Here is a 24,881-nt window from a genome sequence, read left to right as displayed (position 1 = left end):
ACAGTCTTAACTGTCATGTACAATTTTTTAATGAATTTTTTTTCAAACTTATGAGCGATTAAACACGAGTTAACAGTTTTGCATTGATCAAACCTCAATATTCATATATGATATATATAAGAAATGACATATACAAAAATCAATACATGCAATGTTCAATGTTTTGAGATTCCCTGATATTGGTGTCATTAATATTATATAAATATAAATATATTATATATACCACAATGTCTGTCATGTTATCATTTGGTGTCAGTCATACATCAACTTTAAAAACAGAAACATTCACTACAAAATATCAGTCACGCACCCTCCCCGAGTTTTTTTAGTTTTCTCTCTGTCCTGACACTTTCTTGTACACTCTCTTTGAATTCTAGATCATCTTTATGTCACAAAATTTTAAGTCTAAACTATTCACTCAAGAAAAAGTTGTTCAGAGCAGAAATCAATGCTTTAAATATTTTTGAAAAACTGACATTCACTTCATACCTGAAGTCTAAAAGAAAATCGGAATAAAAACCTGCAATAATCATTTTTTAAACATAAAACAAGCACCTTTAAAAAAGAAATATTAAAATTTTGTCAACAATTTAAAACTCTAAATAATAAGCTGGATGGAAAAAGCTTTACACTATTCACAAATTGTGAAACATACCAGATGAAAGTGACAGGACTCGCGTTCTTGCCTACTCACTAACAGATCGGCTCCCCACACTGTTACCATCCTTGCACACATACAATGTTTAATTTTCATAATGCAAACTCACATCTATCCCCAAACCCCCACCCCATCCCTGTCTCCCCAATCTTTCCTTTTATAACCTTGTTAAATTTGTTATTTCAAAAGCAATACTTTTCTGTTAATCACTATGAAGCTGAAATATGTAAAACACAGACAACACAAGTCAATTTAATTGGTTACTCCTCAGAACACTGGTTTAAAATGATGATTATTATTATTTTTTAATAATTATTTTGTTTCAATAAAATTTTAGACATACAGTTGGTAACACATAACTTCCTGAATACAATGCTTGCAACAGCAAGTTCATGAGATTATAAGCAAGTTTTCTTCCATAATCACATTCAATTTAAAGTAAACCAATATTTTTCTTTCGGGCGTGACCTACTTTTTTCATGTTCAATATTAACAAAATCAGTAAAACCATTATTACAAAGTTGATCTTGATGTTTCCTAACACAGTTTTGTTCTTCATCAAAATTTCATCATTGCGTAGGCTGAAGTTGTTACAAAAACGTTTTGATGATTAAAAACTAAAATCTTTATAAGCTCGCACTCTTATAACAAAAATAACACCAAAAATTAAGCTCCCATTATCTAATACTGACATTTCTTCTGCTCTCTCCCTGCCTTAGAAACTGGCCGCTACCCGCAAAATTATGCATAAATCTTGTTCCAAATTCCAATATACCCATATACAAAAAAAATTCAATGCATATATGAAAATGTTCACAATTGAGTGTGTTAGAATGGCACAATGCAAAAATAGTAAGAGAAAAAAAATACAACAAATATAATGTAGGATATGACATGTGAGGAAATATGTAAATGAAAACACACAGTAATATCATGCAATAAGTATGTTATACCCCTAACAAACAAGTTAATAAACTTGTATATTAACTCCCTGTGTCAAACGTTTCCACAGCAACAAATATAATCCTACTTTAAAAACAAAACTAGGTCTTTAATGACTTTATACCAAAAACTTTCTGTACAAACAAAATGATGATAAATCACTGGTGAACATTAAACTAGTAAATAAAAGGTTACCATGACAACAAACAAGAAACATTGCTTTCTATTTTTTCTACACTTTCCACCATGCATTTCCGGACTTTACTAGCATATTCAAGTCTTAAAATAAATCTTGTAGTAAAATCTTATTGAGGTATGTTCGACTAAAATTGCATGTACCTGCATTATCTTTGCATTTTTAAATATTATTTGTTATTTATGCAGGTGTTAATTGTTATTAATGAGATTTAACATACAAGTATCAAAGAAAAGTAATGGTGTATACAATTTACCATATAGACATTAATTTACAAATTTTTGGTTGTAAACCATTCAAAATACAGGTATAAGGTATTCATTTGAATCCTTTCCCTTTATCACTATCAATCTTTACAATACATTGGACAGGTTCATCAGACAGAATGATGTTTTCCTAAGACTATCTTTATCAGTCATTCAACATACCAGGCCCACCCACCCAAGTCAGGTTAGCAAAGCCATAACCTTTTCAATTAAAAAGAGAGCAATGTTTCTATAATTAAAATACTAACAAATATCACACAATATGTAATATATTCTACCACAGCAAAACTTCTCTAAACTTTCTAGATATGATGACAAGTCTTTGCACTTAGATAATGACATAAAAAATAATCAACCCTCATATGATTAAAAACATTAATCATGATCAATATTAATCATGAGTACATGTATGATAAAATTGTAATGCTATACGTTTGCCAAAATACTACCATATATATTCAAATTTACCTGCACATATCATAGAATTAGTCCTTACATTTGTTATGATGGCAAGGAAACAAAACAAGAGCTGTTGGTAGGACAGCAACGCTCGACTATTCTTAGTGCTCGATAGTAAAAAAAATGCTTGATACAGTTACCTCCTCCTGTTTACAGGTTGGGGTCATGATGGTGAACAAATGTGCAAAGTTTCAAAGCCGTATGTCAATGGACTTTGAAAATATTTGAACTATTACAAAAACTTTAAAGTAAATTCTATGTCGAAAAAGGGCCATTATTTTGTCAAAATGCTTGATAGAGTTACCTCCTCCTGTTTACAAAGTTGGGGGCAATCATATTCATGATGTCAAAAAGAACAAAAACTTGACAGAGTGTGCAAAGTTTCAAAATGGTTTTGAATAAAGTGAGGTGGTACAAAAAACTTAACCAAGCTCAATCTTTCTAAGTCAAGGCATAATTCTGTCAATTAGACTTTGAAAATATTTGAACTATTACAAAAACTTAACAGTGTGATCTTTAATGTAAATTATAAGTCGAAAAAGGGTTGCAAATCAAAATTCTTTATAAACAGAATTGTCCTTAATTGTTATGATGGAAGGAACATAATTCTGTCAAAATGCTTGAAAAGTTACCTCCTCTTGTCTACAGGTTGGGGTCATGATGGTGAACAAGTGTGCAAAGTTTTAAAATTCTATGCCATATGTCAATGGACTTTGAAAAAATTTGAACTATTACAAAATTTAACTTTAACGTAAATTCTAAGTCGAAAAAGGGGCATAATTCTGTCAAAATGCTTGAAAGAGTTACCTCCTCTTGTCTACAGGTTGGGGTCATGATGGTGAACAAGTGTGCAAAGTTTCAAAGCCATATGTCAATGGACTTTGAAAATATTTGAACTATTACAAAAACTTTAACGTAAATTCTAAGTCGAAAAAGGGGCATAATTCTGTCAAAATGCTTGATAGAGTTACCTCCTCCTGTCTACAGGTTGGGGTCATGATGGTGAACAAGTGTGCAAAGTTTCAAAGCCATATGTCTATGGACTTTGAAAATATTTGAACTATTACAAAAACTTTAACATAAGTGGTTACGCCGACGCGGACGCCGACGCTCGGGTGCATGCAATAGCTCTACTTATTCTTATCGAATAGTCGAGCTAATAATTTAACTGATTTCTAAAAGATATATAATTAGTTTATTACTAAAAGCAAAAAAAATTTTTTTTTGATCATCGAAATATTCTGTTTAAACAATATTTATTAAAAATCTTAATTTACATAATAAATTACAAAAAAATAAATTGTACAGAGAAACTTCAAAAAGCTTTTTTAAAAAACTGTTATTTACCCAAAACTTCACATGCGTATTTTTCACCAACCAATCATAAATGCAACAAAATAAATCTATTTACTATTTACCTAGAAAGAATTAATTTAAGACAAAATCTATCACATCATGTTTAAAGAACTTCTGCCTTTGGTATCTATAACACAATAAATTTAAAAAACGTATTTTAAAAGCAATCTCGCAAACTGCCTAATCTAATTGGCTTAAATAAATCATATATTACTTTGTTTCATTCCAATCTAAATATACTTTCTACAGAATATATATATATTAAATAATAAATCACTATACATGATCTTTTAAATATTGCTATAATACAATTCTATCGTGACAAACGTTATTATTTACATGGAAAAATCAATTAACGCATTGGAAATATAAATAATAGATCACCCTATATCATTCTACAGTTAAGTTGTAATATTTCATATACAGACGAGCCAGGGCAATACATAGTTAATGCATTGAAAATTCTATTTTTAAAATCATTCATTTAGCACTAAGGATGGAAAAAATTAAACAATTTCAATGTATATTTTTCAACTTATAACAAGTGTGTTGCAGTGTGTAAGTATAAAAGACTAAAGAGTCTATAATAATTGATAACCAAATGTGAACGCCAGCCTGAAGATGTATTGAACAGGTTCATATTATCAACTCAAACTGCTGTTTTTAGCCAAATCATCAAAATGAGATACAAAAATACAAACTTTATATATTTACTCAATTTATGAATGAAATCACTGGCGATGCTCAAATCTTTTGTTTTTTGCCTTATCAATACTAGTAAAAACTGAAAATCTATGAGTAAAAAGCACATGTTTCTTGTTCAACTATCAAAATTAACAAAATCAGTTTGTTATGAAATCTAAAAGAATGCATCAGAAGTGATTAACCAGTGATTTTTTTCTTCTTCTCAAATGTACCCAAAAACTGTATTGAAAAAATGCTAGTAAATTATATAGTTGACATGCCTATTCTCAGCAAGAAAAATTATCTTAAAATAGTGCACAGTAAAAATTATGGATCATGAACTTTGGTACACACAACTCGAAATACAAAAATATAAAATATGATAAGTTTGATGATATTAAAATCATGACGTGCAATGAAAATAATTATTCAGTCGCGATAGCGTTTCAATATAGTGATGGATATGTATACAATGTGAGATGATTGTAAGAGATCTTTGGGTTTTACAAATTCAATTTAAATGAATTTATATATCATAGGAATGCAAAATTGTTGTGAGAACACTTCTCTGATCATGCAAAAAATGATAAAAAATGAAGCAGTCACAATCAGTAAAACTTTAAAGCACATTTAATTAAAATTTGTTTTGCATGAATGATCAATATTAACTTTTATCATATAAGTGTATTCTAGCTTTAATCAAAGTTCAAACAGATTGGTTGACATTATATTTCCATCCAGTCAATTAATTTGCAGATTCTATTTGCTGAAACTTTAATTATAAAAAAATCCTGAAAATCTTTATCTTTACAACTTTTATCTTAACACTTTTATCTACTAATAATGTAGAAGAAAGATGGCTTTTAGGTGTCTGAAAAACCTGCATTTAGGAAGAATTTTGTTAGATAAATATTCTGCAAATCATTGTACCCCATAAAAACATCCATTATCTCTAGCATGCAATGATCTAACTTAACATCTGAAATTTAAAAAAAAAACAAGAAAGTTCAAAACCATTAGATTTAAATAATTTTTTGGTGTCAGAAACTAATATTTCTTTTTAAAAAATGATCAATGAAGCTATTTATTATCTAATTTATCATAGTCATTATACCTACATAAAACAAGTTTAAATACATGTACCAGATGTAAAAAGCTTTGGTCTTAGATCACGTTATTTGAAAAATTCATGAATATATACCATCAAGCATTAGCCATATTCTCTATAAAAATTATAAGACTTTATCAACTGACAACTGCTATGATTACTATGTGTTTTCATTCTGTGTAGGGATGATAAGATAAATGATGTACAAATTAAAAACAAAAATCACAATCTCAGGTCCAGTATAACATGGCAAAAGTCGTCAACAATAAATACGGTCCGTAAATAAAAACCAGTCAAATCTAAGCTGCCGCAAATATATTAAAATACCCATGATTCAAGACAAACTTCATAATTGAACAATCTGTATAAATTATAGACTAGCACAGTGTGACAAGGCACAAATATAACATTCTATACATCGGACAGACTTAGAATTTGACTTCTAATAGATATCACCCAATGGCTTTGATCAAGAATACCTCAGTTCGGACTCAATCTCATTTTCTCCTGCTGGTCAGGCGTATGCTGCTTGCCCCTCACCCAGCGGTACTTATCTTTTCCCTGCATCTCGTAGCCCGAACTGAAATTGCCGCTACCCCCAGTAAAATCACTTGCGCTCTTACTACCCTGATAGCCATTCATGTTATTTACAGACGAATTCTGGCTGTGGTGGCCATTTTTATGATGATGGTGATGATGATTGTTGTGGTGGTGGTGATGATGAGACTTGTGGAATGGTCGAGAAGAGCTTTGATATTGCTGATTCGTGTTGTTGTATAAATTCTGCTGAAACTTGCTATTGTGATGATAACTGGGCTTGTAAAACTGCTGCTGAAACACAGCATTTTTCATAGCCATGGCTTTAAGCTTGTTAGCACTTGTTCGCGTGGTAACAATATTAAGGTTCATGTTGAAACGCTGTTGTTGCTGTCTCACTAAATCCTCAATGTTAACCGTATGTGCTTGATTTTCAAGGTTACCATCTTCCTTCAGCACTGCAAGTTGGCAAAATGATCCCTGACTTTCACCAAATCTGTACAATGGAAAACAGTCATTTCACCAATTTATTATGATAAAAATATCTAATCTGCGTTAAAATATAATAAGATTTTTATTGACAGCTGACTGGGACTAAACAAGCTGGGGGCTAGGTATGACCCACAAATGTCTGTGAAACTGCAGGGTGATATTTTGATATAAACTACATGGGTACACTGTAAAGGGTCAACTCAGCCCTCTACTAAAAGTATTTCAGAGGTACGATCACTATTAAAACAAATAGAATTTGTTTGAAATAATCTTTGTTAAGAAGAGATAGAGACAAGATGTTTCATGATCGGTCCGGTCCATAAGTTTTTACACAGAATTTTGGGACAATAAATGTCATTACATTAAACACTGTTAATACCAATATGTAAGGAAGTAAAATATGCGTACTTGTGTATAATTAGACATGTTAAATATTAAGTTTGAACAGAACATTTACAATGAACATTTACATTGAAATATGGATGTTTTGAATTTGCCGATGCAGTAAAATCAATCCAAGTTTTTTTAGTTTTTGCAAGTAAAATCTTTAAAAAATGTTACATTTTCTAATCCTGCATTCATTACCTGCAACAAACTTCTTTTGGGTCAACCCAAAGTGTCAGTTCTTGTGGCAAGTTGAGATCAGTGTATTGTAATCCACAAATACCAGCAACTTTGTCTAATACAGGGTCAATAGGTTCAGATGGGTTTATACGAATGCATCGGTATCCCTGACCCTTGGTTGGCTCTTCAGCATACCAGTGGTTCTTGAACTTGTCAATCAATGTTGCTGACAACTGGTCTGAAAATTCATCAACCTTTTCTTTTGGAATGCTATCGTTTTGCTTTATTAATCGTGTCACGAAAACAACAGCAGCTGCAATTTCTTCCCTCATAGCTGTCTATATTTTTCAACCACTGAGGCTCAAACATGAGCAATTAACAAGTCACAGCTGACGCAGAGCCTCGTTTTCAAATCAGTAATTCTAGTCTGTCTCTCTTTAATTTTTCTTCAATATACACCTTTACTGGCCTGAAATTAGCATAACTAAAGGCTATTAGTTTTAGATAGACAAAATTCAAACAAAATATACCATCTATGAAAACACAGTAACAAAGAATATTCAGATTTATGGTCTAGATTTGTTTTCCTTTGTTTACATACATCAGAATCGGGTTCCGTCTTCTTTCAATTCATTAGCAGATATTTAACAAGGGTTCACGGTTAAAATTACTCAATAGTTTAGATGAAAATACAAACTGCATTGTGAGCAGTTTAACATGTATAATACGAGCAATATTGCTTCATATTTTACCTTTTAATCTCACTACTTTTCTTCTTATTTCTTCTCGAACAAAAATGTCGGCCGCAAGCAATTTCAACCAATCAAATCTCTCAGATTTGGCAATGTTATTACTCGAACATATCGTCATTTCGCGGGAGCTTGTGTTTATCGTCCGGCAAGACAATATTTTTCCGTACTGGTTATATGATAGACGTCATGTTGATTTTTCCCTCACCAAGGTTCTTGAAAGTCCCCCGGACAATCACAGACACTTAGAACGATTTTAAATTCCAAATAAAACGTATATTTGCCAATATATAAAAAACTTAATATATAAGCCATTAATTTTTTAAGAACATTCATATGTCTACGTCTATAATTTTTTACAGGGGCGGATACAGAACATGGTTTCCTGGGGGGGGGGGGGCTGACAAATGGGTGGAAGATTTTGATAAAAATAAGGCAACAGGCGAAAAATTGTGCACTTTTGTTTGAAGATTGGGTCAGCATCTTGTTCATGTAACAAAAATTGCAATTTGATGTGTTTTATAGGTCATCTTATGAGTGGCAATGCATTTATTAATTAAGATTAAGTTTAAATCTTCCTACGGGGTAAAACAGCGGGATTTCAAAGTGAATAATTCTATCTATTAGATTTTCTCTTCTGTCAGGATAAACAGGTAGTACTTGTAGATCTAACTATAAATCAAATTTTTAAATTTGATAAACACACATACACACTTAAATTACCTAATATAAATTTAGATTGTCATTTTCTAATTGTCTGTGTGATTTTTGTCATTTAGAAAATTCCGTCCTTTTAGTGACAGACATGAAATGAACATAAGATTTTCAATTTTTTTTGAATGATTGCTTTTCAAGTTTTAGAACAGTAGCATAATGCATTCTGTCCAGACTTATTGATTCTTTTTCATTATGCGTGCTATAATTATGAAATATTACCAATATGCTTCCTGCAACAAAGACCTATCGTTAGTAGCAGGAACATAATCTATGTCCCTGGTAGCAGCAGAGATCTATACTCTAGAAACATTAGTCTAAAATGTTCCTGGTATTGGTACCAAGTCAATTATAATCACGTGACATTTAATTAATTTACATGGTATCTTGTCAATTATAAGAACGTGACATTTAACTAATATTCGTTAAAATTAATTCGTGTTTATTTACCCATATTGCCAATTATTAATAAAAAAGAGTATAAAATAATGATGTCAGGCATTTATAGATTCATAGTACCGAGATATTTCGATTTTATGGCAATGACATTTAAAAAAAATAGAGTCAGGGAAACACAAATTTATGTAATGAAATGATATTAATCAGTCACCTATCCTAGCTATATTGTATTATATAAAATTATGACGCAATAGTATAAAATTATTAATAACGTACAATTAACATCAATGTAAATACAATGTATGTACTAAACTAACAAATCAGTGTTTATCATTGAACAATGCAGACTAAATGTCCCTACATTCATACATGATGTGGTAAACGTTGATTGTCCTATCTCAAAACTGGGTTATCTTTGATATGCCGATAAAATAAGTCTTGCCAATAAACATATGCAACATACTCAAACGTTTAGAAGCATAAAGAACTCAATAATATGAATTATACCCCTCTTAAATGTATAGTCTGTAACGGCCACCGGGCAAAGGGTTAAAATAGAGAACAGTGCAGACCATGGATCAGGCGACACTGGTCGCATAGGCATACTCGTTTTGTAGCGGCCACCAGGCTTAGGTAAAGGTAAGTGAAAACCATGGTCAGACGACCCTGGTCGCATGGGCATACTCGTTTCTGTACCCGCCACCAGGCTTAGGGTTTAAAAATAGCGAACAGTGCAGACCAAGATTAGACGACACTGGTCGCATGGGCATACTCGTTTTGTAGCGGCCACCAGGCTAGCTTAGGGTTTAAAAATAGAACAGTGTCGACCATAATCAGACGGCACTGGTCGATATTCTGTACCCGTCAACAGAAAAGGATGCTGCACCGCAAAAGGTCAACATAAAATTACTGATTAACAATTTGTGGTGTCAAACCTTAATGTGGTTATCTTCTATAAATGTTTCGCTTATAAATGCACATAAACGGATGGTACAGGTCACTGTCTAAATTATTTATATCTTTAAAACAAGATAAACAATTTACATCATGTCTTGTTGAATCGTTTTAAGGGCACTGTATATCAATTTCTTAAGAGTGTAAATCTGTTATCAAAAAGGGTCTGCAAAGAGCAAATATTACATGGATTTATGATATATAAGTAACTGTGGTAAGTAAATGTATATAATCTCATACAGTACTTTCGTGTTTTTGGCACGTATTTTACGTATTTTTACATTATGACACACAAGATACAGATACCTGCACTGTATTAATAAGATATATACATGTATATGTATAAGTATGCATATATATATATATAAGTATATAATCAAATTCAGTATTTTCGTGTTTTTGGCACGTATTTTACATCTGTTGACACTTTGACACTAAGTACAGTTTCTTGTAATGTATTTACAGAGATATATTTATACACACAAGCACATGTAAATTACAAGTGCTGCATTGGGTAAATTATGGCATTAAGAAATCTAGCATAATCGTTCATTTATCTTTGTTTCATTTGTGTAGAAGGAAGTTTTTTTTATCTATACATGATATACATTGATTCGAGACGTTGCTGTAGAAACAAAGATATTAGAAATCCTCAGTTTTGATCACAAGCCATGCATGTGTCGACAACAGATTATACATCTGCAATCAAGTGCAGACCAAGATCACCCAGTTTGCTTGTTGTTCTAATAATAGTAACACAGCAACTAAAAATTATAATGATTTTGTTTATATTGAATGATGGACAAGTCTACTTAAAGCGTGTTTAGGGCTAATGATTTTAAATAAAAGAATTAAACAAAATTATATTTGGGAAATATATGTGTCACTATTGCTTTTTTTGAAAGCAGCGCACATCCAGACTCACGTATTTTTCAATTATTGCGGAAATTCAATATCATTTATTTTCGACAATTGCTTTGTCATTTAGGACACACGCATTCTAAATACTTCAGAACCATACTTTTAAGTGGCACGTACATTAAAGGTTCGTTAATTACTGCCATATGTACAAATCTGTGGATATTTCTAAACTTTAAATGTCACCATTTCATTATTAAATGATAAATCCGCTTCAGCCGGTATTAGGGGCGGTGGAACTTACATTTATCGTTTCCATCCATGTACAGGCTCATTCAAACAGAGCCTGCAACATTATTTTTTTTTGCTGTTTTGGGTGTTCTTTAAGGTTTCCAGTTTTTAACATTATACAAATAAAAAAAAGACTTGACCTGGCACAAGGACTTTCTGTTCACCTAAATTCAAGACACACGACCTCTTAAAATAATGCTGAAATAGACGGGATAAAAATGATAAATTTTATCAAATTTTGTACACATCACTGTGAATGTCACTTTAACTGTGAATATTCAAGCTTTGTCCAAGCTTTTGATATATTTGTATTAAATTTAAGTTCGATTGTTTGAACATTGTTTCCGTTATCCGCAAGCGTGTCTTATTAATTAAGGTACATTTTTGTCCTTTATTTAAACACTACTAGTATAGACAGCTTGACAGACTTGCTTCATTAATTGGTGTTGGTGGTGGTAGTTTACCATCCGGATCACGACAGGGAGCCACATTGAATTGACCAGAGCACAGTTCAGCCACCGCATCGTTCCTGGATAAGCCTCAAGCCGTTTACCAGAGTACTTACCAGTACTAGTTCCCCTACTTTCACAAGGATACATGCCAGTGCGAATGACCATAGACAGGATTTCATGATCAATTACAACGAAAGTGACCTGCCCGATTCACGGTACAACGCTCTACATATTGAACCGGGCGGCTCTTGCTCCATTAATTCGTAAGATCGGCCAGATATTCCACAATGCAGCTGCTCATTCATATGCAGCATATGCTACAAACTATTATGACAAAACAAACAAGACGTATATTTTATTTCTACATAATCTAAGGTTAAACACATTATCTTTTTTGACACTGTTATCACATAATCCATAATCCATGTGGTTATTTCGAAATATCAAGGTATAGGAGACACAGTTCTGGTTTATTAGGTGCAAATTTAAGTATTCGAATTCTTGTTTGATAAATAACCATTCTGCAAAAGTATAACAAAAATATATAAAAACATATCGATTTCGAGATTAGAAAACGTAGTGAATGTTATAGAACAATTGGTAACGTTACGTGGAACGTCTGGACGGCACGTGTATAATTGTTGAATTAACGCCAGAAGAATGTTTATACTGTAAGTGAATTAATACTGTATATTTTACAGAGATTTTCTTACACCATTATTCATTCTGTGAATTTAAGTTATTTTTCTTTTTTTATTATTTTTTTTAATACTTGCTTACCGCGTTTCGTCACGCGGAACATCATGACGTCGAAATGTTTATTCTTAAATTGCAGAATGAAAAAAGGGACTTAAATAGGCGGGTTCGTATGATTTACATTGTTTCTCATGAAGTTAATGATAAAATCGATAATAATTATGATAACAGTGATTATGATGTTGATAATGATAATAATGATAAAGATATAAATAGAACCTAAAAGGACTTAAAAATAAAGTAATAATAATAATAATAATAATAATAATAATAATAATAATAATAATAATAATAATAATAATAATTTATAATAATGATAATAATAATAATAATAATAATGATGATGATGATAATAATAATAATAATAATAATAATAATAACAAAAACAATAACAACAACAACAACAGATCTAATACTAATGTAAATAATGATATCAATATATCATGTATTATTACTATAAATAATAAAAATAAATATAATGAATGATATGTTATATGGCGTAAATATAAATAGTTGTTTTGCAATATAACCCTCGTCTGGCGGCAAGGGTTATATATGTAAACAAATGTTTATACAGGACCATATAACCTGTGAAAATCTTTATAACTAATAATGCAAGCTTTTTAAGCTATAAACATTTTGATAGGTTTAATAGCCCATTGTAAATATTGGGTAAACTTATATAACCTAAATTGACAAACAAGAATTATATATCAAACAACCGTGTATTTACGTCCATATAACCCATTGAAAGTCTTAAAATCGAATTTGTAATAGGCAATTGCGAATTTCTTATCTTTGATAAATCACAAAATAGTAGCAAACATGTATGTTATTGGTTATAACGACTTTTAAAAGTTATATTATTAGTTATTAAGATTTTTGACAGTTTATATGACCATATATAAACGGTTGATGGTATATATAACCCGAGCCGCTAGACGTTACAAAACTACAGCGAGAGCTGCTTTTTGTGCCGTTACGGGCGGATGGACCCTCATTAAACATTAACTACATACGTTACAAAACCTTCATTCTAACACTTTCGGAATTTTTTCTATATAAACAAAGAAAGCCCGAAGCGTGCATTATTCTACAACAATGCACTCGCCGTTCTTATTATCTCCCTGTGTATTTTCACATTGCGGGCGCCATTTTGTTTGAAAAATCTGATAAATAAAAACAATTTTTTGTCGAATTTTGTTGTGAAAACTATCTAGAATGAAAGAAAATGGTCTAACTAAGTAAATGAATCCGAACACCAATATCTTTTATTCAGTCGTTAACGCTGTACAGACGTTTAAAGACTTAGTATTGTTTACGTGACGTCACAATGTAGCGCCAAACAGCACGTGCAAAACAATCAAATCAAGTACGTTATTTTAATGTCGCAAACGAGTTAAGTTTTACATTTATTTCACTTTTAATAATTTTTATTTCGCTTGAAAAATTATAGAGTGAAATAAAATAAAAAACAAAGTTTAATCAACGTTTTAAAAATGCGTTATTCTCAAAATGTTTCTACACACGGAAGATTTAACGACAGTTTTTTTTCATACCACTGTAACAGCCTTTAAAGAACGTTTCTATTGGCGAAAACAAATTTAAACACCAAACATAAAGTCCGGCTTTATAGTAATAGATCTAATTATATTTTTTCTTGACGTGTTAGAATGGAAATAGTTATTAATTCTTTGTGCATTATTGTATAATAATGCACGTTTTTCGTTCAAATGCTTTGTAATTAATCACTCAGGCCTATCGGCCTTCGTGATTATATTACTACGCATTTGAACTCAAACCGTGCATTATTCTACAACAATGCACTCAGAATTGATATCTATTTCCTAAGTATCATAAACGATAATATACAATTAAATTCATAATTCATTGTGTGACGTAATATATGTGACTTAAACAATTTTGGCATTGCTGAATATACCATCCTTGACATTTTATTTCTATCATTAAGTTGTCGTTTAAAAGAGTTGGGAAAATAGCCCAGTTAAATTACATATTCACATTTATCTTTTTTTCTGTTTAAAAGGCGGAAAATAAAGGCGATTATGTGTCATATAGTCCAAGGAAGGTATTTTGTTACCTCATACAAAGTAGTTATGAATAATAAAGTAAAACACACGCTCTAACATCACATTTTATTGTGCACTATATTTCTGTAATACATATAGGATATTCAAGTTTTTTCTCTCTCTATAAATGCAGGATTTATTTTCATCGAGTGGTATGAAAATACATATTTCAGATAAACTTATTTAACTTTTTTGACCTTACAATGCTAAAGACTTCTACTTTCATTTTATTAATTAAGAATTAAGTAGTAATGCAATTTTATTGTAATGCATAAGAATTGTACCGAATTAGCTAAATGACGGATTTAGTGTGTGTCAAAAAGTAGAGATAGAACCTGAATCAATTGCTTTATATAGTTTTAAAAAAAGATATTTTCCAATAATCGAAAGTACATTTTTTATGGTAAGGAAAATATTTGAATTACGATCCGTTTTTTACATGTACATGTATGTCATCTTCTTGCATATATATTTATTTATTTATTTATTTAAGTCTCAATAACATATATGTATATATCAATCAATATAAAATACAGGATAAAACATATGGCATACATATATGAAACCAATCAAATGCAATACATTGCATGGCTTAATGTCCTTTTTGTTTGTTTGTTTTGGATTTTTAAAAATTACTTTCCTTATTTCTGTTTGTCTAAAAGAACAAGCCAAAACAAAGAAAGATATGCACACAATATGAATTGAATATGCCTACTTTTTATATTCTTATTACAACAACAACAACAACAACAATAAATATGTGTATTTCATATAGACATTTGCATATAATTCCAGTATGATCTCGGCATAGGACCATGTCATCAAAGAAAAACAATTTCGAAAACCCTGACAATACTTGCGGCAAGACAAGAGGAAACGCTGCAGACGACAGTAAAATATCAAACCGCGATGACGATGACAACATTGCGATCCCCGTGCCTCCGGACGGAGGTTGGGGTTGGGTGATTACGCTGTCGTCATTCATGGTCGGCATGATTGTTGACGGAATTGCGTTCACATTTGGAATTTTCTTCAGTGATTTCCAGGACTATTTTGGCGCCAACAAGAGCACAACATCTTCGATAAATTCTGTACTCACCGGAACATATCTGTCTATTGGTAAGTGCATAAATCAAATCATGCTTTTCAAGATAAAAGTCGGCTTAAATTAAATCTGTTTTTTCTAACTCCCAGTGTTATTCAGGACTTACAAAATTGATTAACAAATATACCTTTTGTATTAGTGTTTAAAAACGTGGACAGTATTGTAACCGTCGTACTCTCGTACTGTTACCATAGTACTGTCACCATCGTCGCGCTTCAACATTGTACTGTCGTACTTGTCACCATTGTACTGTCGCCTTCCTGTCACGCAAACATTTCACTATGTACATGACGTCAGACGAAGATACGTGCCTTTAAATCTATTTAGTTCTGTGACATGGCTAACGTTTTCCTCCATATTAATATTTTACTATGCGCGTGCTTAACAGGAAGTCGACAGTACGATGGTGACTGTACGGCAGTACCATGGTAACGGTTAGACAGTATGATAGTAACAATACGACAGTATGATGGTGACAGTACAGCAGCACGATGGACTATCACGATCGTTATGTCGCACTCCGCCACCGTACTGTCGTTCTGTCACCATCGCAGAGAAAACGCGCTGGCCCTAACGGAACACAGTATGCAATTACCTTTTGAAGCACAATCATACACTTCTAACATTACTTTAATTTCCTTTAAATACAGTTTACAAATGAACTCAGAAATCCAAAGTATGCTACATCTCTGCACTGTCAATTTTTTTGAAAAGTTTACTTTAATAGCTCAGTAAAAACAAACTGTTTTTTTTTTGTACATTGCTTAATATTTGGCTCTCATCTTATTACTATACCATTTTTGGTGCGTATTGCAGTAAACAATTGCATTGTATTGAATTGCATTGCATTGTCATTGCATTATATTTTTATTCACAGTTACACTGATATGAATTCATATTATATTCTTTATATTATATGAATTATTTATTTATTGCTTTTAATAAATTTAATATTATGATACTAATATTTTGTTTGTTTGTTTTCATATTGCAATAGCATTGCATTCATTCGTGGCATAGACTGAAATTTGCCTGCATTCATTTCTTGTTTGCAGCCTTGTATGGTCATTGCATTGTATTTAGTGCTTTGGTCAATATACGCTTTGTTTAGCCTAACTTTCTCCAACGTACTTAATTATTTTGGTTTTGTTTGGGTTTCTTTTTTCCTTTTTGGCAAGTAAACGACATGAAAACTTTTGTCTGTTGTTAATGAATATTAATAATTTTTTTGAAATTATAATTCATTCTATATAGACAGGCCCAATTAAAGGGTGCTTTAGATTATATGCTGAGATATTGTTTGTCCATGTAAGAGCGGTATCACCGGTGGCTCGTTTTTACGTGCCGCACCTTTTTCCAAATTTTCAAGTGATATTTATTAACTGTAAAAATTTTTGTTTTGTAAGCCTTTTTTTCTTAATTGGAAAAGGGTAATAACACAATGACGAAGACGTACGGTTATTGTCCGTTGGACTTTTAGTTTCTAACACGGAAATAAAATAAATGAGGAATTTTTTTTAAAATAATGTGCGTTGTATATATCAGTATATCTATAAATCAAAGCCATAAATTAAATAAACGCTTTCATGTCTTATAGGTGCTTAGCAATATAACAGCGAAGACATCAACAACAACAACAACAACAACAACAACAACAACAACTCAATATCAACTTCAAAATAGATTTTTTTATTAGCTATGAACCATATTTCCTGTAGGATTTGATATTTGAATGATAATATACATGTACTTGTTAATATTCGTTCTCTCATTAAAAATAGAGAAAAAATGTTTGTTATTTCTAGAACTGGACCATAGGGAGCCAACTTGTGCCTTAATTATGTACACGCAACTATAAACAATGTATATTTAAATACACTTCTGACAATACTACAAATTATCTCATTTTTTAACTCTTACTTTCGGCGTTTCTTCATTTCAGGAACTGGTTTCGGATTGATGTATTTACCGGCTATTGTTATGGTCGGGTACTATTTCGATAAAAGGCGCGCCTTGGCTACAGGAATAGCTGTCTGTGGCAGTGGCATAGGGAGCTTTTTATTTGCTCCACTCAGCGAATACCTCTTGAGTAAATATAGTTGGAAAGGTGCCATGTGGATTCTGTCCGGTATATCCCTAAATGGGATCGTATTTTCTGCGTTATTCCGGCCTCTAGAATATGCAGATACTTCTGTTGAACTTATTGAAACTTGCGATGAAGAAGTAGAAGTCGACAATAAAAATAAACCAATTTATAACCCATTGCTGCAGAAGATTAAAGGTACACCCGAGAATTCTATGTATAGAAGTAAATCGCTTGAAGCATGTAATAAAGAAAATGGAGGCGTGAAAGATTCCGACATAGCACGACTCGGTCATAGCCTCTTTTTGGATGCTGAACCAAGGTCACGAAAACACGCCAAAGGTCGTCACGTGTTACACCCATTAGAACGAAAAGATATATTTTATAGCGGAAGCGTTCAAAGACTTCCTGAATATACAGCTGCGGGGAATGAAGAAAACTTCGTGAGAAGCATGCTTAAACTAAACCACGATCTCTCGGATGAAGCTGATACTGGCAGTGTTAAAAGCAAGAAAGTCTCTTGGCTTAAGCTTTTTACAGATACGTTTGACTTCTCACTTTTAAAGAGTCCAACTTTCGTTATCTACGGTTTATCGTGTTTTCTATGTATGATAGGTAAGTAGAATACTCTTGTTTGTAATAGTAGCCTAAAACACAGACCCTTGTCCTCTTAGCTTTAGAGGCACTAACTATCAAAACATTACTATATATAGCATGTGGGAACTTACGTAAATGCCTCTTACTATGTAATTAGGTAACGGGGGGAAAATATGATGCCGAAACACGGAAAGAGTCAATTTTGACATATTTTGCATAAATTGTACCAAAATTTGCGAACTAAATACTGATAAATTGTGTATATTATTGTTGTTTGCCCATCTTGCTGTATGCTGCTTTAACATCGTCAACTACAATTTAAGCGTCACTTTGCATTCGCACTATTATTTGCACATATTATGCATATTTTGTTGGTTTACTAGTACCATATAACAACAACATCATTATCAACAACAACAACAACAACAACAACAAAAGAAAACAACACAAAATACCCAACACAAACGAGAAAACAAGAACTAAACACCAAAAAAACAAACAGTTTATTGTCTTTGATTGACTTGTCCATCTTTCAAACTTTGCATAACCATTCTTTATTTCAAGTGATTTAGTGAAAAGTTCAAATATGTCCTGACTGAATAGCTCTGTGCTGGCCAATCTTGGTCTGCACTGGTCGCATGAATAGATTGGTCGCATGTGTACACTGATCACATGAAAACACTGGTCACATGGGTACACTGGTCGCATGTGTACACTGGTCACATGGGTACACTGGTCGCATGTGTACACTGATCACATGAGAACACTGGTCACATGGGTACACTGGTCGCATGTGTACACTGGTCGCATACGCACATTGGTCGCATAGATAGATATAGTTGTCGACAGTAGGGTGAAGGTTTATTATAAGATTGTATTTAAAAATGCTGTATACACATGTCTGTAGTCACGTCTTCATGTGGACAGGTTGAAATTAAGTCCAAAATAAATCAAAGATGACCTGAATAACTTTCAATATATCACCTTAAATGACCTCTCTTTCCTTTATGTTTATCAAAAAGTAATACTTTTGCAGATAATCTAAAGAAGCAGGACACACATTATTACATCTTTATCACTTTATCAGTTTTATTACGTACTCCCTTATTTACTTTCTCTGATAACAAACACACTAACACCTGGCCAGTATCATTAGTCACAAAGCTACAGTTTTATTATGGTCATTGACCAGTCTTTTTGACCAACATTCGTTCACCTCTAAAAATGTCGACTCATCTTTATTTTATCCAATGAACTTTCATTGTTACATAGGCGTTGCGTTGTTTTAATGCCGTGTGGCGGTGGTAAAAAAACTCCCCACGTACTTTTCAGTCAGAGAGATTATATTTTTGGTTTCATCTGTTGTCTTTTGCTTTGTTTTTGTACAACTTTTAACAAAACAAGATTCTCTACAAATTGATCAATCTAAATGTAACAAAAAGTTTGTTTATGTTATTGTTTTATATTTTGTTTTGTTTATTGTTAAAAGCATGTACAATGTTTTATATCTACGTAATTCTAACTAACTTAATTTATTTCTCAAAATATATATACATGTTTCAATTAACAACATACACAAAGCATTTCAAATATGCTTAAAAACAGGATTTGAACGAAAGACAAAGTGTCTTATGTAATTTTTTCTCCTAAATTAACTTCTAACTAATTTAAGGTCATTTTCATAACCAAGATACGATTCTAGTTGTTTCGAAATAGCACCGATAATCACACGTGATACAATTTTCAAACTTCTTCTCATGATTCGAGCAAAGAATATATAAAATTTTCATGGATTTTAATACATATGGTGTTACAGCCGGTGCTAGGGGTATTAAATATGGCTAACCTTCCATAAACTCACTTTTTAAAACGAACTCGAACAAAATGAGTTTGTATTTGTATATATAAATATTGATATTTTATATTTTTTGTTTCAGGGTTTTTTGTTCCATTTATTTACATACCAGACATAGCCGTGAAGAATGGTATGTCCACATCACAGGTTGGTATATTTATCTATTATCAGATTGGTATATTTATCTATTATCAGGTTGGCATATTTATCTATTATCAGGTTGGTATATTTATCTATTATCAGGTTGGTACATGTATATTTATCCATTATCAGGGTGGTATATTTATCTATTATCAGATTGGTGTTTTTATCTATTATCAGGTTGGTATATTTATCTATTATCAGGTTGGTATAATTTATCAATTATCAGGTTGGTGTTTTTATCTATTATCAGGTTGGTATATTTATCTATTATCAGATTGGTATATTCATCTATTATCTGGTTGGTATTTTTATCAATTATCAGGTTGGTATATTTATCTATTATCAGATTGGTATTTTTTTATCCATTATCAGGTTGGTATATTTATTTATTATCATTACTAATTTATCTCTATTTGTCACAATATTATGTTCCTTGAAGAGAAGATAACGTTCCATTGCTAATTTTAAGAGATTTCAACATCAAAATCTCAAAATAATCAAACGTAGTTGCAGTTAAAAGAAATATCGAGACTAAATGTATTAAGTTACTTATTAATGCGTTTCATACAAACTCTAAAGAAGTTGAAGCAGGTAGAGTGTATATATACATGTATGTGTCGTAAATACATCATAATTACCATATTACATGTAATTAATTTTATCTGCATTAACTTTAAATAGTTACCCTCGTTGTAAACATATTGACTTTGATTTAATATTTTAAATGAAAATGCTTATTATTGCACGCTGGGCAATTTGTCTTCACATTTTGTTTCGATAATTTTAGACATCGTAAACAAAGACAGAGAAACAGAGCCATAATTGAGCCATGTCATGACAAAACCAACATAATGGGTTTGCGACCAGCATGGATCAAGACCAGCCTGCGCATCCGCGCAGTCTGATCAGGATCCATGCTGTTCGATTACAAACCCTATAACAAGTAGAGAAACTGATAGCGAACAGCATGGATCCTGATCAGACTGCGCGGATGCGCAGGCTGGTCTGGATCCATGCTGGTCGCAAACCCATTATGTTGGTTTTGTCGTGACACGGCTCATATACATATAAAATGTCAATTTGTTTTGATACTAGAATGCCATTAACATATCCATTTGTTTATTAATTTTGATTATTTTGTAAATCTGCATAAAGCATAGTATTTAAGTTTATGGTACATGTATTCATTTTATACTTTAAGATTTGTCATTTAGATCTACAAGGCCATACTCTTTAGTTATTATGTCATAAAACAGGAGCATTTCAAAGCACTTAAAAAATTTATACACGAATTAAGAGCCTTTTTCGGTGAATTCAAACAAATTGCAGAAAAAGTATGATCAAAGAGATGCCATTCTTTTCATGAAACTTTTCTATGTTATTAACATAAACAACTATATTTGTTAAAGCTTTTTTTGAAGGTTTATTTTTAAAAAAAAATTGAATAATCATGATTGTTATTACGTACTTTTATAAAAGCGGTATGTAACTTAGACCTTTATATTTATTTCAACGCCTGTGATGCATACATGTGTGTACAAAAGAAAGTGTGCACTTTGTTCTTTGAAATTATGTGCAGTAACTGGAGTAAAACATTGGCAAATTTGATATCAAAATTTGTATAGATGTTTTGATTACAAAATGGTTTACTTTTGTATTGAAATTTGATAATTGTCAGAATTTTGGCTCTGTGTAAATAGCGGAAGGGCGAAAAGTCAAAGTTGCAAAATTGTGACTTTTTATAATTTGAAAGTTTATCAGTATCTGTGGCGTCCATCATATAATTGGATCATCTAAAGTGTTCAAGACTGTATGGAACTTAATTAAGTAACATCGTATGGATGTGGTATTGAATGATGTTCCATTAAACATTTCAAGCATTCAGTTACATAAACGGATTAACAAAAAGCACAATTCTGGAAGTTTTAAATTTCACCTCTCAGGATTTTACACGTAGTCAAAATTCTGGTGATAATCAAATTTCAATTAGATATAAACCATCGTGTAGTCAATTCATTTCTGCAAATTTTGATATCAAATATGCACATTATTTCCTCTAAAAATATACAAAATTTCCCTGATACCAATTGCACACATTCTTTTGCAACTGAGTATATTATATATCGTTATTGTGGAACTTATGTTTACTAATATATTTCACTTTTCTTCTTGGTTTTCAGACTGCCTGGATCATATCAAGTATAGGTATTATCAACACAGTTGCCCGTATTGGCGTGGGCTGGATATCCGATAAGCCATGGGCAGATTGTATATTAATTAACACCGTTTGGTTAACTATTACTGGAGTCCTCACAATGTTTGTCCCATTCTATAACGTGTATGCAGGCTTAGTGGCATATGCTGTTTTATTTGGGTGCGGGATAGGTTAGTAAATTTTTATAAGTATTTGTCATTGCTAAATTAAAAATAAAAAACCTGCAAAGTTTTGTTCCGATCAAATACATGTATATCAATGCATACTTATGATTATTCTGACAACAATTAGGATAACTTAGGTAATGGTGACTGCAACATATCATCATGTTTCTTAGTAACAAATTCATGGGAAAATTGCTATCATTTCAGTTTAAATTCAATATATTCATGGTTAACATTCAATCAACTTCTTAAAGGAGCTTCACTGAGTATGTATTAAGGCAGTGTCCCTCTGCAAGCTAAAACAAATATTGTTCTTTAATATATCAATTGTTGCACTTTAAAAGAAAACAAATACAAATGATTAAAAACGGAAAGAATTGAATTGAAAATAGATCCTTTTTGTACGAATCTTAATCCAGTTTGAGTTTTTTTGGTCATCTTGCTCAATTAATATGATTATTATAGAAAAACTGAGAGAGTGAATGTTCGAAAATTTTGCACAGGTGTTATTTGAATCAGATCTACATCAAAAGGTATTTAAATATTAAATAAAATATTTCCATTTTTGAAAAAACTCTCTTTAAAAATCCTCAGTTGAGTCCATTTATCAGTGTGAATATTCACAAAGGACTCTTTTTGTGTTATTCAAATAGCGGTTATGACAAACCTTGTTTAATTCGAATGATGTCTGTCTCATGTCAAAATTCGAATGTAACGATGCCCCTTTAACTATTTTTCAGCTGTTTTTGTATCACTTCGATCAATCATAGTGGTCGAGCTTCTTGGTATTGACAAACTGACCAACTCCTTTGGTCTATTGATACTGTGTCAAGGTCTTTCGACATTCATTGGATCGCCGATTGCGGGTACGATTAAACAAATTACGTCATTTCCTGAATAAACCGGAAACAGATTTAGGCGATGCCCTTCGGCAGGTCTTCTCTCTTTTGGTACTGATAGGGCCTATAAATTCTTTTTTTTTTTAAATGTTTTATAGTTTTCATATCAAAAATATATGCAAATTGCAAATTAATTTATTATAATACTCATCTTATGAAATGAAATACATGTACATGTATTAACTTTTGCGAGGTATCACCTTCTAAGGCTATTACTTCCTCGAATATTTTCGTATGGTCGTGTATAATGTTTGATGCATACTCTACTATATTACATATGTATGTATTTCATGCTAGCTTTTTGAAAAAGGAAATAGTAAAGAACAGAAATCATGAAGAGAATGATTAAAATTTAGGCATCAATAAAGTTGTGTTTTAACCTTGCTGACATTATTATTATACCCATTTGTGAAAGTAATTATCAATATGAAACTGTAAAAATATGTATGTGTTGCAGGTGCTTTGTTTGACGCTACAGGTAATTATTTGGCATCGTTTTACCTCGCCGGTGCTGTGATATTACTTTCTGGGTTAATATGCCTTCCACTTAGAAGACTAAGTCGTTGGGAAAAAGCTCGAGATGAGAAGATAAAAGAAGATAGAAAGAACTGTGATGTAGAGAAAATGTTGTTAGATAAAAGACAAAGTAACGGTGAAAGTTTAAACAATAATGGGACATGAAAAATAACAGTCACGGTACTATATATGACGACACTAAGAAGGATCTTAATACGGAATGTGATTTATTTTTTTTAGCTTATTTTGTTATATAACATTATCGTTATACTATATATATATACTATACATAAGATATGGATTGAAAGGCATAACGCGATACACCTATATTTAACTTGGTGGGATTGACCGTAAAAAGACCCATCTTTCCGGATAAAAAGCTTAAATGTATACACACATCTGTTATTAGATAACATTTGCTTTCATTTATCAAATATATAAAATATTTTAATCAACTTTCTTGCCTTACTATACCTATAGCTAGGTACGATTAAGTTAGTTTAATTTTCAAACAATATTAAACTTTATCACGCTAAAGATCTTAAATAGAGTTACCCATCTTTCACTTTCATTCACATAAAATATGAGCATTATACATAATAATATGAGCTGAAGGTTAAAATGACTTTTAGATAATTAAAATTAGACCCATGTATCATTTCAGAATGATCCTTTTAACTGATTTAAGAATGGCCAATGTTTCAGTTAGTAATTTTGTAATGACCAATGAAAATTCACCTTATCTGTAAATCTTAAAGGAAGTGAAACTGATTTTAGA

General features: G+C 31.6%; 2 protein-coding genes across 2 annotated transcripts; one reads left to right on the top strand and one right to left on the bottom strand.

The window, feature by feature from the left end:
- Positions 1-4,162: 4,162 nt before the first annotated feature.
- Positions 4,163-8,159, bottom strand: LOC132742382 (protein BTG1-like). The gene is made up of 3 exons (XM_060730774.1): positions 8,015-8,159; positions 7,284-7,731; positions 4,163-6,702 (listed from the first exon to the last, which is right to left on the bottom strand). The coding sequence occupies exons 2-3, from the start codon at positions 7,592-7,594 to the stop codon at positions 6,150-6,152; spliced, it is 864 nt and encodes a 287-aa protein (XP_060586757.1). The 5' UTR covers positions 7,595-7,731; positions 8,015-8,159; the 3' UTR covers positions 4,163-6,149.
- A 1,933-nt stretch (positions 8,160-10,092) lies between these two features.
- LOC132742332 (monocarboxylate transporter 12-like) lies at positions 10,093-24,554 on the top strand. Its single transcript, XM_060730702.1, has 7 exons — positions 10,093-10,292; positions 15,321-15,644; positions 17,453-18,328; positions 20,248-20,312; positions 22,490-22,694; positions 23,429-23,554; positions 24,045-24,554. Exons 2-7 carry the CDS (start codon positions 15,341-15,343, stop codon positions 24,266-24,268), a joined length of 1,800 nt encoding a protein of 599 aa, XP_060586685.1. The 5' UTR covers positions 10,093-10,292; positions 15,321-15,340; the 3' UTR covers positions 24,269-24,554.
- Positions 24,555-24,881: the final 327 nt, after the last annotated feature.

The sequence above is a fragment of the Ruditapes philippinarum genome, unplaced genomic scaffold, assembly GCF_026571515.1.
Source record: "Ruditapes philippinarum isolate M1 unplaced genomic scaffold, ASM2657151v2 ctg819_1_1_1_1, whole genome shotgun sequence".
Classification (NCBI taxonomy): Eukaryota; Metazoa; Mollusca; class Bivalvia; order Venerida; family Veneridae; genus Ruditapes; species Ruditapes philippinarum.
The sequence above is the reverse complement of the archived record's forward strand: the minus strand, read 5'-3'. Positions and strand labels throughout refer to the sequence as shown.